The sequence below is a fragment of the Juglans regia genome, chromosome 2 (genome assembly GCF_001411555.2).
Source record: "Juglans regia cultivar Chandler chromosome 2, Walnut 2.0, whole genome shotgun sequence".
NCBI lineage: Eukaryota > Viridiplantae > Streptophyta > Magnoliopsida > Fagales > Juglandaceae > Juglans > Juglans regia.
Window position 1 is genome coordinate 33,665,475 of NC_049902.1, and position 17,430 is coordinate 33,682,904.

Sequence of the window (17,430 nt, forward strand, 5' to 3'; positions counted from 1 at the left end):
TTTGAAAAAATTGCCAGTCAAATATCAATCATCCTTTTTAGTGTATACAATATAATATTAAATGAGTTGACGCATAATTAAAAAATATTAAGTAATTTTTAATTATTTAATGCTAAGTTAATAACAAATAACATATCCTAACATATATTCATACATTTTCTTTATAAATAAAGGTAAAATAGAAAAAGAGAAGAATAAAATAAAGACAGGTCGTAAAGACGAGTGCATCCTCGTTTGTTTTTGCATATGAAATGAGTTGAGATTAAAATTAAAAGTTGAATAAAATATTATTAGAATATATTTTTTTAATATTATTTTTATTTTGAGATTTAAAAAAGTTGCATTGTTTATTTTATTTTGTGTGAAAATTTAAGAAAGTTGTAATAAGAGAAATTATATTTGGAGTTCTAAAATATGTAAGCTTCGTGCACTCCTTTTGAAAAAAGTGGATATTTCATATTATGAAATTCACATGAAAAAATTAATTTTTTAATAGTAAACCCTATTTTTTTTCAAAGAGAGTGGGTGAGATTTGCACACCCTATGACTGTATCTAACATTATTCTTATAATAATTAAATGAGATGAGATGGATTGAGAACGGTTATGAAAACAAACAATATAAACAAGTTAGGAGTAATGCTTCCTATTATATCCCAAATAGCATCCCAACTAGCGAGATTGCATACTACAAAATTAGAGGAGAATCTTATACATATATTGGATGAGAATTTTCACATTTTATAAATACAGAGAGTTTTTAAAACATTTTGCTTAGTTATCTTTTAGTCAATTTATTAAAATAAGTATAATTCTATCGAATAATGTTAAGTATAAGTTTCAAATAAACAAGAATAATACTAATATGTTACCTCATTTTATTCTCTCATTTTGACTGCTTATGCATTTAATTTTTTTTTCTTTTACTTATTGATTAAAAAAGTGACTATTTATGTATTGATATATATATTTTTTATTTTTTTAAATATTTAAATATGATAAAAAAATGTAAATAAAAAAATAAAAAAGTGAAATTTGTACTAATGGGCATGTCCATCAATCAAAACTAGGTGGCACAATAGCACTATCCAATAAACAAATCTTATGCATGTCTTTTATAAAAGAAAAAACCTTCATGCAGGTGTCTCCTACATCCTGCATATATCGGAACCCAATGGCAAGTTGCCACGTGTGCGGTACATGAAGACAAGATAGAGACGCGCAAATAAGGGAGTAAACACTCTCGAAACGAAAACACCCCCTCTCTCTCTGCTCTCTCGATCCCGAAAGGCGATAACCCTCCCTCGCTCAATGAAAACACTCCCTCTCTTTGTGCTCTCTCTGCTCTCGAGTTCTCTCGATCCCGAAAGGCGAAAACCCTCCCTCGCTCAATGGAACTTCACTCTCTCATAATCTCTGATTTTGAAGGTTATGCTCTGCTCTCTCACTCCATCTCCGTCACTCTCCTTCCCTCTCATGACTCGGGAATGACCTCTGAGGTAATGCCGCCATGAAACCTGCAAGAAAGACGTTGAGGTAGTGCCATTTGGATTTTGATTGAAAATTTTCTTCTCCTGATAGTAGATTAGGGCTTTATTTTTTCTAATCCCTAATTTTCGGTTGTTTATTTTTGTAAGTTTTTTTACAAATATATTTCCCACAAAATCCTAACCCTCCCTAGACTACACCAAAGAATGAAGGTAATTTTCGCCACGTTTCAATCTGCAACCCAATTCATAGTGTACTCAATTTTTTTTTTTTTGGATAGATTGCCCTTCACCAAGCAAATTTGTAGTATTAATATATATGGTTATAGGTGTAAAACTACATGTTCCACTCTGTTTAGAGGTCGGTCTCATGTTCCTTTTGTTGGATAGCATATATTTTGAGATGTTATTGTCTAATAATGACGTGGAATAGGCTTATATGCACTTCCCACAACTTGCTATTTTTTTATTTATTTTAGAAGGTATTGATCCCTCCACCTTTCATGAATCCTATCCACCCAGAATTATTATGCTCAATTCTAAACTTCGTCAGGCCAGGGGTCCAACCCCACAAATGTAGTTTTGATGTTTCCTTATTCATCTAAATGTTGTTTTTATTCGGTATTTGCCACCATTACCAAAACCATATTTGTAATGTAGTACCCAGCCCATCTGTAATGTGAAATATCCTGCCTAAAATTGAATCTAAATACATTTATTATATACTTTAGTATTTTTTTTTATATTTAATGGTGGCCATAATTTGAATATTAATGGCCATGAAACCAAAGCTAGTATAACTTATGTGTAAAATGCAGTATAACAACGATGCTAGTTCTAGTTCAAGTTCTTTGAGTTCAAGAGCAAAAGATGAAGATGGGTTGGATAGACCACTTTGCTACTGTGAGATTCCATCAAAGCTAAGGATTTTTTTCAAAGATACTAGTTTTGGCAGACGGTTTTTCAATTGTCCAAAGTATAAGATAGATAAACAATGCGGGTTTTTCAATAGATTGATTTTGAAATGGAATAAAACAGTTGTTGCAAAATGACATTAGAATTAACTCAAAGAAGGAACAACATGATCAATCAAGCACTTGAAATGGAATAAAACAGTTGTTGCAAAATGACATTAGAGTTAACTCAAAGAAGGAACAACATGATCAATCAAGCACATGTAATGTCTGAAGAAGCAAAATTCAAAGCTATGGAAAAGAAGTACAAGTAAACATTACAAGTTTTATTGTTGTCATGGTTTTGTATAGTTTTGCTTTTTGTTGTTATTTTTGTGATGGTTTGAACGATAGTCATGTATGTCATGGTTTGAACGATAATCATGTATCTCATGGGTTTGTATTGTTTTGTATCAATTCTTATCCTACAATTGTGGTGTTCTTGATACTCCACCTAAATCGTGATATAAATTCTGAATTTCATTTTAGTTCCTATTAAAGCTTTACTTGAATCATACAAACAAGAATTAGTTTTAGAAGTGACTCATACAAATAGGATTTGGGCTGGAGATAGCTTCGGAACTTGAAACATTACAAGTTCTATTGTTACAGCTCTGTTTTGCTTCTGCAATTGATTTGTTGTGTCACCTGGTTGTGAAGCTTCCTAGGAGCTGCCTGTCGTATCCATTGTGAATGTTATTGGTGTCGGTTTCTACTCGGCACTGCTACCTTTGTTGTGCTGTCTTATCCCATCTTTGTTCAAAACGAATGAGGGGGCAACATGTTGCATCGTCATGACTTGTGTTGAGGAATAAAACTAACCACTTATCTCAAATTTCAGTTGTGCAACTTCCGGTTATTTAGTTTGAATACTCCCCTATGTACACTCACTTTGAAGGATTTATGGTCACGTTCTCATCAATAGCCCAAGGTTGAAGTGAAGGTTACAAGGGCGAATACATGGATTTAATATACCTAGAAAAACATCAAGGCCATAATTTTCTAAATCAAAATTAATCCTTAATACAGAAGAGCTGGATCTGAGTGAACCAGATTGATTACAGCATCTAATCTTCAACAATCTACTACGGTCCAGGAACATTTGATTTTCATCAAACACAAAAAGATAAAGAAAAGAAAGTTACATAATCTAAACTTCCCAAACTACAATATTAATCAACCTTGTGCGACAGAAGAATCTCTACAACCTGCTTCATGGTGGGTCTATCATCCTTGTATTCAGCCACGCACTGTAAAGCCACTTTAACCAGAAGTTCCATCGTAGCCATGTCATATTTTTCAGCCATGTTGGGTTCTACAATTTCTTCAATCAATGACTCCATCAACATATACTATTGTGGCTTGCAAATTGATGATTGCCAGATTCAACCTCATAGTAATAACCATACACAAAAGCCAACAAATAACTATGGACTTTGCACGCCTAACACAAATACAAATACAAATATTCAAAATAGGCAAAATACAAATACATTAGATGCTCCAAATATATTAAGCCCAAAAATTCAACATCTCCAAATTATGATCACAAACTCCATGGAAACAATGCCTTTATCTCCATAGGCATTTCCTGTAACATTAAAAAAAAATCAAATAACTGCCCACAATAAGAGTACCATCATGATTCATATACAGAACTGCCAACAAACAAAAGAACACCAACCTCATGTTTCTTCTTCAAGGTCCACCCTTTGTGACATGTTGTCATTTACATTCCCAACATCCCTACCTGAAAGACAAAAAAAGTATAAAAATAAAGTTATTAGATTAAAATACAAACAAAAATTCAAATATTTGTACTATACCCCATTAAAGGACAGTTGTTCTTGGTATGACTCTCACTCTTACAAATGCTACAATGCATTTTCTTCACTGATTGAGTCTCTCTCGGTTCTTTGCTCTCAAAGATTTTGGACTTCTTTTCGTTGGCACCCGTTGAGGATATTGTATAGTTTGTGAAAAATTTGATATTACTTATGATCTTAACACAGGGGAATCGTTACATGACATGTCTCCGCCTTCTAAATTTTATTTTTCAATACTATCCATGAGAAGCAACTCATTGTGTACCTTGTCCAAGGTAAGAGAAATGTGGTCTATTTTAAACCTTGATTGTGACCTAAGTTCTGCAATATCGTAAAACTATATCATCAAATGACTTTTTCACATTATCGGATCTTCTTGTGTTGAAACATGCCCCTCGGGATTTGGTATTTCATGGATAGCTCGACCCCTAGCATTGATGGTCCATCGCTCTAGAACATACTGTTGTGACAAACTATCTAAGTTTGATTTCTTCATGAATACACATAGGATATGCCTACAAAGAATATTCAGAAACTCAAACATATGGCATATATATATTGCCTTTGTTTCTTTACAGTCCAAAGTCACATAATAGATATGTTTGTCCTTGCCCTTATGTGCCACCTCATACATTTTACTCTCACCCTCTTGCTGAACCTTTGTTGCTTTGTATCGTTGGCAATTGAATAACTTGTCTTGAAAGATATTGAAGGACCTCCTTGTATACACTTTGGCTGCCTCTTCTTCAATTTTTCAACATGTTTTCAAAACTGGCCTACTCGATTTCGTTCTCACATCCTTCTACTTCCCCTTAAAATAGTGTGCATCTAATGCTTTTTCGTACTGATGCACAAAATCACTCACCATCGTGCTCGATCGCACATAATCCTTGAAAGATTTATTTATGCTCTCGCTCATTTGCGTGGTTGACATACCGACACAAAATGTGGTTCACAAGTAAGCCGGGACCCACTTCTCCCTTTAGTTGTAAAGATTTTGGAGCCAATCATTGCCTACTAGACCATACTTCACTAGTATTGAAACTTATTCATCTTCGAGCTCATTAGATGTTATAGTATCATTGATACAATAATGAAAATCTTTTTGAAAGTCTAGAAACTTGTTATAGACATGTGCCAAATGTTCTGAAATTTTTTGTAAAATATGCTACAAGCACAACCGGTGAGTTGTATTTGGGAGTACTTCTGTAATGGTTTTGGCCATTGCTTTGTCATCATCAGTAATAATAGTTGAATGGGCACGCCCAAGCATTGCTTCTTGTCATGTTCTCAATAACCATATATAAGATTCAGCTGTCTCATTGACTAACAATGCACAACCAAACATTATGGATTGGTGATGATGATTAACTCTTAAGAACGACACAAATGACATCTTATAAACATTTGTGAGGTACATCGCATCAAATGTGACAACATCTCCGAAATATTGATATGCAGACATTAATCTTGCATCTGCCCAAAAACAGCTTCCCATACACCCATTCTCATCTACTTGCATTGAGTACACAAATTCAAGTTCTTTACACCATCGTTCAAGAAAGTATGCATACAACCTTTGAGCATCTCCCTCTTCACAAAATTTTCTTCTTTATTTCTCAAATAATTTTTAACGTCCTTTCCAATACAACCAATATTAAAATCAATACCTACTTCTTCGCTTAATACCGACATTATCTTTTTTGTCGGTACACCAGACTCATTCAAAATCTGAATGAGATTTTTTTGTACGTGTGTTACTCCTCTATGTCCACAGAGCATAGTGGTACTTCTTGATGTGAGTAGCTCATGATTGTGTTGAGGTAAGAACTTGCATATTACCCACCTTTCATTATCCTTTTTTATACACATGGTAGCTTTACACCTAATCTTTGTTTTAGTTGGTTCATAAATTTGTCTTTCTTTTTGTTTAAGACTTTCAGGCCTAAATTCTTCCTTTATACTAACATAGTGTATTCCAATTAATTTTTTGTCTCCTCTCGATAATTGCGTATGGTTGGTCCTAATTGCAAAACATTTTCGTCTTGCATACGCCTTTTAAAATGCTTGAGCGTTCTCAACTTCATCAAATTCCTTCCCAACGAACAGTTCAAAAAGTCCACTACTAGAAATGGAAATAGCATTGACTCCATCTCCCATATTCACTCAATCTCCATCACCATCTCCCAAATTCACGCCATCTCTCATATTCAATCCATCTCCCACATTCACATCATATTGATTATCTACAGTTTCATCTTCAATAGTTTCATTTACAACTTGTGGACAGTTTCTAGTCGTTAGTATCTCAACGTCATCACTATCCGAACTCTACCCAAAATCATTCATCCCAACATAAAACAATGTAATCAATATTAAATCAATCCCTAAAAAACTAGAGAGTATAAAACAATGTAATCAATCAACTTGTGGCCGAGAGTGTTATTGAAGTAGTTTTACATCTTATTTTTTGATAATTGGAGCTCTAACATGGATAATACTATATACTTGAGGTAGTGTCAGTTTAATCTGATGGTTTCTTGGGATGCATTTTCTGTGTGTGACAAAGTGTATAGAAACTGGAATGAAGTGATAGATATAGGCATAACACAGATTTTTCATTCTAGATTACAATTGAAAACTAGAGAAAACTAGAGAATAACAAAACACAGATCATGATTTTGACTGGTTTGTCGTTGTGCAGACAGTGAGAAATCAAAGCCAAAAACCTTACAACAAAACGCAGACTATTAAAAATTAGGGATTACAAAAAATTAGGAATATGAGAAAATCGGAGATTAGAGAAATTGTACCTAAGATCCTCTGACGGTGAAGTTGCAATACAGAGTTTCGGGGTTTTAATTCCGGATTCTTAATCGAAGTAGATAGAGGGAATGAGAGAGAGAGAGATTCTGAACTTCGTCTTAGGGTTTTCATGAGGGGGATCGAAAGAGAGAGAGGGAAGGAGAGAGAGAGAGAGAGATTCACTGTTTCGATTATGGTGTTTGGAGAGGGAAGGGGAGAGATCGAGTACAGAGAGAGAGAGAGAGAGAGAGGTCGGTTATGGTGTTCAACTTGGAAAGGAGAGTCATTTAGTTCAAGTGGGAAGGGGAGAGAGTAGTGCTCCCCTGCTATGCGTGTTACATGGTATAAGATAGAACACCCTCGTAATTCGTCTTCGATAAATGTCGTTTATAGGTGTCATCGACTTGAAGAGGATCTGTTTATAAAAATATAGGTTCCATTGGAAAATAATTTTTTTTTACACTTTTTTTTACGATGAGATATACTTTTTTTATATAAAATATAATAAGACTTGTCTATTAACATTTTTATAAATCACTCAATCGATCTGTTCGAAGGTTTAAAATAATTTTATTAAAAAAAAAATGGCCAAAAAGGCATTTCCTAAAAATCTAGGGGCATTTCCGAACCTCCGAATATCCATCTTCGAACAAAATTAAAACCCCCCAAAGGGCCAAAACCCTCATTTCCGTCACTCACTCTAGGGTTTTTCTCCCCTCTCAGAGAATCTCTCTCGCTCTTTACAGCCATGGCGATACACTCTTTTTCTCGCTCTCTCCCCAAAACCATAACCCTAGCCTCCTTCCTCTCCCGCTCTTTCTACTCCTCGGCCCCCACCGCCTCTCGCTACTCTATCTGCTCCCTCTCGCTATTCCGTCCCCTCGCTACGGTTTGCGTGTCCCTGCGCCGAGTTTCTCAGGCGACTCCATTGAGAGGGTTCGCGACGCGTGCGACGTCGTCCTCGCTTAACGATCCAAACCCCAACTGGTCGAACCGGCCCCCCAAGGAGACAATCATGCTTGATGGGTGCGATTTCGAGCACTGGCTTGTCGTGATGGAGAAGCCCGAGGGTGACCCTCCAAGGGACGATATAATCGATAGCTACATCAAAACTCTGGCCAAGGTCGTCGGAAGGTGATGGTTATTTCTTTAATTCACCTTTATTTGATTTCGTCTCTGTTCTTTTCAGAAAACGAAGGGGAATGAGAGAAAAGGACCGATATGAAAAACTGTATTATTTGGAAGCGTGAGAAGTAGACTTTATTTTATTGACATGGCAAGACTTGATTTGCCAGAAAATTTTAAAATGAATTTTTTTTTTTAAATTAAGTCAATAAAATGGCGGGTGTAATTTTCATCTGCGATATAGTTTATTTTTTTGCTAATATGATTTCAGAAGTGGGATCTTTTGTGTATATTCGGTTGAAATGAGGTTTTATTTTAATTCAAACCTTCTAGATAGTATGAATGTAATGGTTTTACATCTATGTATTTGGCCACCAAGAGCACCGCTAGTTAGGGAAGGGAAAAATAGAGAGGGTGAGTGCAATCTGGATTTAGCGGAAATTTATACCACTCTCAATTTACTGGAGAAATCCGCATGGGCAGATTGTTTTACTAGAACATTATATAAGTGTGTTCTTCGGCAGTCTGTTTCCTATTAACACGGTGAGAGTACAATGTCACTAGGCTGAAGAATAACACTGCGTTGTATTGTATGTGAAAGGACCATGGTTGATTTTTGGCTTTAAGTTTGGTGAAAATGCTCATAAGATATGAATCATTATCAAATTATGCCTATAGGTTGGCTTAAATTAATAGCATCTGTGGAAATGCCTTTAGTTCTCCATGTGCTATTTAAAGGAAAATTCTTTACTGAATTTTTCAGTGAGGAAGAAGCAAGGATGAAGATCTACTCAGTTTCAACTAGATGTTACTTTGCATTTGGGGCTCTTGTGTCTGAAGAACTTTCGTACAAGATCAAAGGTTTATCCTCTTTCAAGTGATCTGCTTCTGCCTTATTAGTGTTAATATTCGTGGAGATTTTTGGTAGATGGAAGTTCTCATTGATTTTGTTTTTAATGTTGCAGAATTGCCCGGAGTCAGATGGGTTCTTCCTGATTCCTTTTTGGATGTGAAGAACAAAGATTATGGAGGTAATTTAGTGCCAGTTTTATCTCATATTCACATGGCATTGGAAGTTGCTAAAAAGAAGGTCATGCTATTGTATATGTTATCATATATAGGAGTGCTAGTTTATTGTTTCTTTTTTTTTTCCTTGTTGTGAGAATCAAATTTCCTGAAGTTGATCGGTTTTCTAGATTAATTTTTCTCCATTGTCTTCTGAGTGCACGTATGCTGTTGAAGGACAGATGTTAAATGTGTTGACTGCCATCATTAGGGCTTAGGGTACCAAAGTATGGAATTGGGACATTTGAATTGCTGGAGTTTGGCAAGTAAAATAATCAGAAAGAGAAAGCCGTAAAATGAGGGGAAAAATTTGTTGTCAAGCAGAATCTTGCATTTGATTTTCTACCTTCTGATCTTTGCTTTGCTTTTTGCAGGTGAACCTTTCATTAATGGTGAAGCAGTTCCTTATGACCCCAAGTACCATGAGGAATGGATAAGAAACAATGCTCGAGCAAATGAGAGAAATAGGCGCAATGACCGACCTCGCAACTTTGATAGATCAAGAAATTTTGAGAGGAGGAGAGAAAACATGCAGAACCGAGATTTTCCGAATAGGACTCCTCTGCCTAATCAGACTACACAGAATCCTGGGCCCAATATGGCTGGTACGCCTGATTATCAAAATAGGCCTCCTATGCCGAATCAGACCATGCAGAATCCTGGCCCAAATATGGCTGGTACGCCTGATTATCAAAATAGGCCTCCTATGCCGAATCAGACCATGCAGAATCCTGGCCCGAATATGGCTGGAATTCCTCCCAACATGTCTGGAGTACCCCCAAACAACATGGGTGGAAGCCCCCCCAGCAACTTCAGTGGTTTCCCACCCAATAACAATATGGGTGGTAACAACTATAGCGGGTTCCCACCAAACAACAACGTGCAGCCCAACAACTATAGGCCACCCAACTACAATGTGCCACCCAACTACAATGTGCCACCAAACAACAACATGGGAGGGGTGCCGCCGAACAACATGGGCAGCATGCCGCCGAATATGAGAGGCGTTCCACCAAACAACATGGGAGGCGTGCAACCAAACAACATGGGTGGAGGGCCACCTAATCCTGGATGGGGTAATAACATGCCAAACAGAGAGCACCCGAATAGCTACCCTCCAAATAGGGACATGGGGCCTGGTGGATACCCTTACTCAGGTTGAAGTGTGCCCCTAAGAGAGAGATGCTGCTCATGCCCCAAAGGCATGCTGTAGATAAGTAAGGAGGTCCAAAGCTTTCTAGTGGTTGTGGTATTATGTTCATCGTTTTATTAAGATACTGGGTAGTATTAATGTTACTTGTGGCATACTGCTGCTGCTTAAAGACCTGGTTGTATGTTCAACTGAATATTTCTACAATTACAACGGTAGATCAGATGTATCACTTTTTGTTTTGATGACCTTCTTGTTCTTGTGAGGTTGACAGAAACGGCTCCAGATTTAAATTTTATGCACTTGGCATTGCCTTTGTTTGCTTTGTATGAATGTATCCGTCTTGTTATTTATGCTGCTCTGTTGTTTCGTACAGTTTCTTGTATTGCAGATTTTCAGTGTTGCCCATTTGGTTGTTCTCTAACAGAAGCTTGGATGTCGAAGTAATGGCCTTCCTTGCAGCACTGTTCTGATCTATTACAAATCTCATTTTTCTGGTATTAGTGTTCTTCCGTTTAAATGTGAGAGACACAGTAAACAAAGATTTTTTATTTTTTATTTCTCCGGGATCATTCGGTGTAGTTGTTGACACTTGACGCGCATATAATTTTATGACCAATTTTAGCAGATAGAAACATCCTCCCATATCAGTGATAGGAAGGCTAAGGCTTTGTTTGTTCATATCAGTGATAGGAAGGCTAAGGCTTTGTTTGTTTTTGTATATGAGATGAATTGAGATTAAAGTTAAAAAGTTAAAAAAAAATATTATTAGAATATATTCTTTTAATTGTTTATTTTATTTTATATAAGAATTTAAAAAAATTATAATGATTAAATGAAATGAATTAAGAAATTTTCTGAAAATAAACTATGCCTAAAATAAGTTTTCAGGGGCCAGGGACTGCTGTGGGCGCAATTGCTCGAACAAGGGCGTGAATCCTAATAGACAACGAAGTACTGAGCGCAAGTGACCATGAACAAGTCCGTTTTACATGGGCGAGCTCTGAGTATTTACAAACGGCTTTCTAAGTATGTTTTGAAAGCCCAATGGGATAAAAAAAAAAGGAAGTATAATTGGAAGTTCCAAAAAGCATGTTGAATAGGGAAATTTTCAACAGGGGGGCAATAGAGAACTTCAAAATCCCACTGTTAGTCCTTTGTTCAATGATTCACAAAAAAGGTAAAAGACAGTATGAAATTTCAAACACCCAAATCCAATTTCCAATCATCATCTTCATTCTCAGTGTAGTTGCCACCACTTTTTTTGGGCCATTACCGACACCATTATCGTCATCTCTAAACCACCATTATTACTTTATATTAATTATGGTTTCCATACCACCAATCTTTGTCTTTGTTGAATTGTTGTCCTCGCTGTCACATTAATTACAGTAATTAATGTCATGACAATAGACCATAAGTAAAGCAAAAAAGAATATGGTTCTGTCATTTCCTCCAAGCCATGGCCCTTCACCACAATAGAACATGCAGAATCTTGATATTTGGAGCTCGAAAGCTGTCTTCTGGTCTGATTTAATAAAGCATGCAAAGAGAATCGCATGTGAAAAAAAATTGTTAACCATACAGCATCCTAATATGAAAATTCATTGTTTATTAAAGCCCTCGAAACTAATCAGATAAAACTGGTCCGGGGAATTAAAAGATTTGGTACAATTATGGAAATCTTATAATGCAACATATAGATGAACACATCGGGTATTTCATCGTTCCATGCAGATATTTTCCTATGAAGTACTTACTACCAGAAATTTAGCTCCTGAAGGGCCAGCTAAACATTTTCCAATGCAACCAGAAACTCAGTCCATGTCTCAAATGGAAACCTGAATCAAATGGTTGCAGAACAATTGACCTTGCTTAGGCATCGATGAAATTCAGCTATGATGACAATGATTCACGGGAGAAGAAATGAGAATTGGGTCTTAAAACTATTAAAATGGGGGTGGCTGTCGCACGATATCAACATTTCTACTGAGTAGATTGTGAACAATTGAACAAAGCACGAGCTATTGCAAAAACAAGAAAATTATCAAAATTAGGAGTGGTTACCTCGTTACCTTGTCTTCATACATTCTAGATTTACTGTTTGTTAAACGGTGGAAACCAAAGCTTACTCATATTTCTATTGGATCAGTGATCAGAGTATGAGCTGCCACAACTTCCCTAGCCAGGGATTCCTTTTTCTTCCTGGCAGCTTGGATCTGATCAGCGAGTGAAACTTCCCTCCGTGTCTTTTCTCTCTTTATGTGTTCTAGATTCAATTTCTCCAAGGCTCCAAAATGCGAAGCCACTGTGTCCCCTCGATCAGCTAGTTGATCATTTATGGACTTCTTTTTGTGAATCTAAAGGTCAGACAAAAAATAGGTTCATTACATAATACAACACTGGAACAGCATTATAGAATCCCGTTGTAAAGATACAAACATGGATGCATGGAGCCCAAACAAGTTAGCCATGATATAATTTGAATCAAATTAGCAATTTCCTTCCAATGGTCAAGAGAAAACTAAAGAGAAAGCACAATGGCCCTCGTTTCCTGTAAACTGGATAGAAGCCCATATTGTCAAGTCCCACTCGTTCCATGCATAGACATTAAGCTATAATGTGCACTGAGAGTCGGGCATAAAGTGAAACTCAACCAAGGCAAGGCTCTTTAGACCACCCCTCCTTAGGAGTAAACTTTGCATACACAACCTCACCTGCCAAAAGTGTGTATCAGGTATCCAGCAGAACTCCTACTGGGGAATCGAACCCAGGATGTCTGAGTCTACAGCCCATCCCAAGCTCACCCTTTGATCACTAGGCTGCACCCTAACAGATAATTACTAGTCTGCTTCTAGAAACAGTTCCCTCATCTATCTGCTTATCCATATGCAACGATGACAAGCTTAATGGAATCATATTTATTATAGGCCCTAAATACTAAATAGTGAAATAAATTTCTTTTCTGATTCAAATAGTGAAATAAATTATTCTTCCATCATTTAAACCCATGAACTCCCTTGGGCAAATTACCTTTGTCAGTCTCTGCTTAAGATTTGACTCTTGGAAAACAGCCAAGTCATCTTTGTCTTCCTTTGACTTTCTGTGTGTCTTTACCTCAATCTCTCCTCTCGCTCTTGCCTTCTCTTGCAGTTCTTTTCTCTTCTGAGCAAGCCTTGCCCTTATATTTTTCCTCTCCTTTGCCTTCGCCTTTTCTGCAGTCCGCTGAAGCTGTCGGAAGACATCCTCTTGTTTTATCTTATCATAGCTATCCCAATCTAGCTCTTGCTGGTTTTTCCCTCCTTTCTTAGCTGCTTTTGCTATGCTTTCTGCCCACGAAAGAATGATTTTCTCTGCTCTTGTCTTTGCCACCTGCTTTGCCTTTGCCTTTTCTACTACCCACTGATGCTGTTGGAGGACCATTTCTTGTTTTATCTTATCGTAGCTATCCCATTCTAGCTCTAGCTGGTCGGTCTCACCTTTCTTAGCTGCTTCTGCTATACTTTCTTGCCATGAACAGAAGAACCTTTCTCTTGACCATTTCAATTTTAAGCGCTCTTGCCAAATACTTCGAAGTGAAGAGCTTATTTTTGCCTTGATATGATCGCTGTAAAAAGGTAGATAGTGTCCATGTTAATAAGTCTACTAGTCAAGGTTGAGGTCAAGAAAACTAAAATGGTAAGACACCTATCAAGCATACATAGATCCGCCAATGAGTCAAAAGTTGACCTCAATTTCATGCTTACCTTTAAGCCTAAGGTGAATCTAGAACAGAGGAAGGTCAAATTCTACCAGCCACAGGAAGATTCTTGTTGAGTGATCACCGTAACTTACTTAACAACACTAAGTTGTGTTTGGATGTTGAAGTGAGTTGAGTTGAGTTGAGTTGAGATAATAAAATATTGTTAGAATATTATTTTTTAATATTATTATTATTTTGAGATTTGAAAAAATTGAATTGTTTATTATATTTTATATTGGGATTTAAAAAAGTTGTAATGATGAGTTGAGATGAGTTGAGAGGAGTTAAAGAACCAAATGCAGCCTAAGAAAATCCTACAACATTTTTTTTTTCTTTTCTTCTTTCTTTTTGATCAATGGAACACTTAAAAAGGAAAATATTTACAGTGTAGAAAATGTCTTGGAAGCCCATATAAGAGGTACATTGCAGGACTCTTTAGTATGTACTTCCTTCTCCTAAATTATTTTTCACATGAATGATAGGAAATAAATAAAAAGGGAATGTTTAATTCCATCATACACATACTTGGTTGTAAGTTTTTAAGAATTTATCTGTTTTGCACCCCACACAACCATATCCTAATGTCAAAATGATGTCGATAATTTAGAGTTTTTTCATAAGTAAAAATAGAAAAAAAAAAAAAAGAAAAAAAGAAGTGATATGCCAGCATGAAAAGGGCCTGAAAAATCAAAGAGAGATTAGCGTGAAGTTCAGGCGAGTGATGTTAGCAAATTCAATCTCGCAAGGTTGTAAAAGGACAATTTTACTGGAACCGTAGGCAGTGCCAATCAAGAAGCTGCCCTTGCTTTTTTCACTAGCAATAAGCAGAATAATAGAAGATAGATAGGCAAAAAGAACTTAAAAAACAAAAAACAAAACTAACTTGGGAGAAGGAACTGAAACATAGAGGCTGGCGGAGGACAGATAATAGGCATACCAAGATTACCTGTGAGGACGTGGATGTTCAGACATCTTCTTCCTTACCTGAAATTGTTAAGGAAGAAAAGCAGAAAGAAGTGTCAGGAATAAAAAACAACTATCTATAAAAAATAAAAAAAAAATAAAAAAAGGTTTTTGCAAGGTATATACTATCTTTCAACGAATACATAATAAAGAATAAAGAAAGCACTAAAATGAGACAACAAGGATTTCCTTTCAATATAATGGAAAGGATAGTAAGTTTGCTCTTTACAATGAAATATACTGCAAAAGAAAAATGAACAAAATGAAGATCCAAAAATCTGCAGAAACAATTCTATGGTTCTGCCTTTCAAAACGAATATGACCTGCAAGCTAGACAACATCCCGTGGAAACAAAAAAGATCCTAAAGTCAACTGAATCTTACATGACTTCACCTTGGGGTCTCTCAAAGCTTCTATTGTTCTTTGCTTGATACGCTGACAAGTCTCTACATTGTATAGTACATAAGGACTTCAGATCCGATGATAATTTCGCGTTTACAGAAAGAGTTACAATCAGGGAGACTAAAATTTGATAGGGATACATCCTAAATGCAGTTACCTGCACTATGTTTCTTGCCCTTGTTCCACGGCACTCTCCCCATGTTTGCTAACCCTATCTTTCTTCGTCTTTGCCTTTCCTTATCATCTTCAATACCTTCTACAGAGTCAATGTAGCCAATAACCTTATCCTCGCCCAAAATCAGGTTCTCAGAAACTTTTGACTGGTGACACTTGCTAGAATTAAATGCATCTCCCACACCGACATTGATTTGTAAGGTTGCAAAAGGATTATATCTTGGAAAAGAACGATTGAAGGCCAATGAGGAAGACATGTTCTTCACCACAGCTACATGATTATTCAAGTTCACTGCGTTTGCACTGCATTGCGCGTACCTGACCACAAACAGCGGCATTGAAAAATGATTGGGATGATGGAGAAAAGACGATCCCCTGATAGAAAGCAAATGAGTGATTAGAAATAAATCTATCAAGCTATAACATTGAGAATCCAAGCTCAACCCATGAAAGTAAAGAAACTAAACCTCAAAGCTCGTCAAACAGAACTTATGTGTTAATTAGGCTCACTACTGATCAGAAAAATTATAAATTGGGCTCACTGAGCGTGGGTTTTTCCGTTTCTGCTTGTTTCTTGGCAATGGAACAAAATAACATGAGAACAATTCAGAGAAGAAAGGGGGAAAAATACTAAACTTAAAAAGAACAGACCGACTTCCAGAAATGGGTAAGGTAGTGGGAGACTGACGACTGATAATATGGCATCTCATTTCAGAGAGGATGATACAGTCGCACCCACTAGCAAGGAATCATGGAGGAGTGCTTCGCCGTCAGGATACTTTGTCTTGGGTACCCACTTCACCTGCAAATGTGCATCAGTCTTACTTGGAACGAAAAAGGGCAGCGCGCATTTACGAATTAGGATTAAACGGACCATCCAGACCACAAAAAATTTAGGCCCGTTTGTTAAACTATAATGTTGAAAAATAAGAGATAAAAAATAGAATAAAACTATTATTGTTGATGTCATATTTTACAGCCTGGGCAACTCCACGTTGTTGAGCTCGGGACTTAGTTCCTGTTGAGATAGAGAATGGGAGGCTCGGGGCCGTTATACCTTCAATATTTAAATTAGTAGTTGAGAACAAGAGAAATAAATAAATATTCAGATAAGGAGAATGATAGTTAAAGTATGAAAGTATCTGAAACCCCTCCCTGGTTGAGGGAGGGGGTATTTATACCTGGCTGGGTTGGTCCCCTGGGTAGAAGTAGTGGTGTTCAGTCCTGTATAAGGGTTGGGTGTCTCTGTCACTTATCTGTCGTGCTACAGACTTGTCAAACCTGATTGCGGCTGTCACTAACACCTCAGGAGGTACGTCGTGGCGTGCCGAGCCTTGAGATGCATTAAATGCGGCGTGGCTCCCTGTCATGGCGTGCTCGCCTCCGTCCCATTAATGCGCCGTGATTTAGGTCAAACACGTCCATCTCTTTGACCTATCCGGATGCCAGGATTTAGGGACAATGGATGTTCCTGAAAGTCGACCAGTAGTGGTGTCAAATTGTCCTACCTTTTGTCAACGTGCTTTGCTTGATTACTCCTCTTCTTGGGCCAACTTGGCCCAGCCTAGACCTTAACCTCGGGCCCTGTGGACCAGGCCTACTCCTCGAGTCCGGCCTTGGAGATTACTCCCTCACAATTATAAAATTAAGAAATTATTTGAATATAAATTTTATTTTAAAACTTAAAAAAGTATTATTTTTTGTATTTTATTTAAGAATTTGAAAATTTTGTAATGATT

The 17,430-nt window shown here is 36.8% G+C and overlaps 2 protein-coding genes across 6 annotated transcripts; one reads left to right on the forward strand and one right to left on the reverse strand.

Moving 5' to 3' along the window:
* The first annotated feature begins 7,740 nt into the window (after positions 1-7,740).
* LOC109012406 (multiple organellar RNA editing factor 8, chloroplastic/mitochondrial) lies at positions 7,741-10,739 on the forward strand. Its single transcript, XM_018994024.2, has 4 exons — positions 7,741-8,204; positions 8,959-9,056; positions 9,161-9,226; positions 9,635-10,739. Exons 1-4 carry the CDS (start codon positions 7,819-7,821, stop codon positions 10,420-10,422), a joined length of 1,338 nt encoding a protein of 445 aa, XP_018849569.1. The 5' UTR covers positions 7,741-7,818; the 3' UTR covers positions 10,423-10,739.
* Positions 10,740-11,700: 961 nt separating this feature from the next.
* LOC109012412 lies at positions 11,701-16,559 on the reverse strand. 5 transcript variants are annotated; one of them, XR_001999442.2, is made up of 7 exons: positions 16,328-16,559; positions 15,675-16,066; positions 15,509-15,561; positions 15,099-15,136; positions 13,444-14,017; positions 12,478-12,770; positions 11,701-11,938 (listed from the first exon to the last, which is right to left on the reverse strand). XR_001999442.2 is itself a non-coding variant. In XM_018994053.2 (6 exons), exons 1-6 carry the CDS (start codon positions 16,394-16,396, stop codon positions 12,543-12,545), a joined length of 1,302 nt encoding a protein of 433 aa, XP_018849598.1. In that variant the 5' UTR covers positions 16,397-16,559; the 3' UTR covers positions 12,436-12,542. The 5 variants fall into 5 exon arrangements, 4 of the variants coding, with proteins under 4 accessions (XP_018849598.1, XP_018849590.1, XP_018849579.1 ...); XM_018994053.2 differs by lacking the exon at positions 11,701-11,938 and having other exon boundaries at positions 12,436-12,770; positions 16,380-16,559; XM_018994045.2 differs by lacking the exon at positions 11,701-11,938 and having other exon boundaries at positions 12,436-12,770; positions 16,343-16,559.
* Between the last annotated feature and the right edge of the window lie 871 nt (positions 16,560-17,430).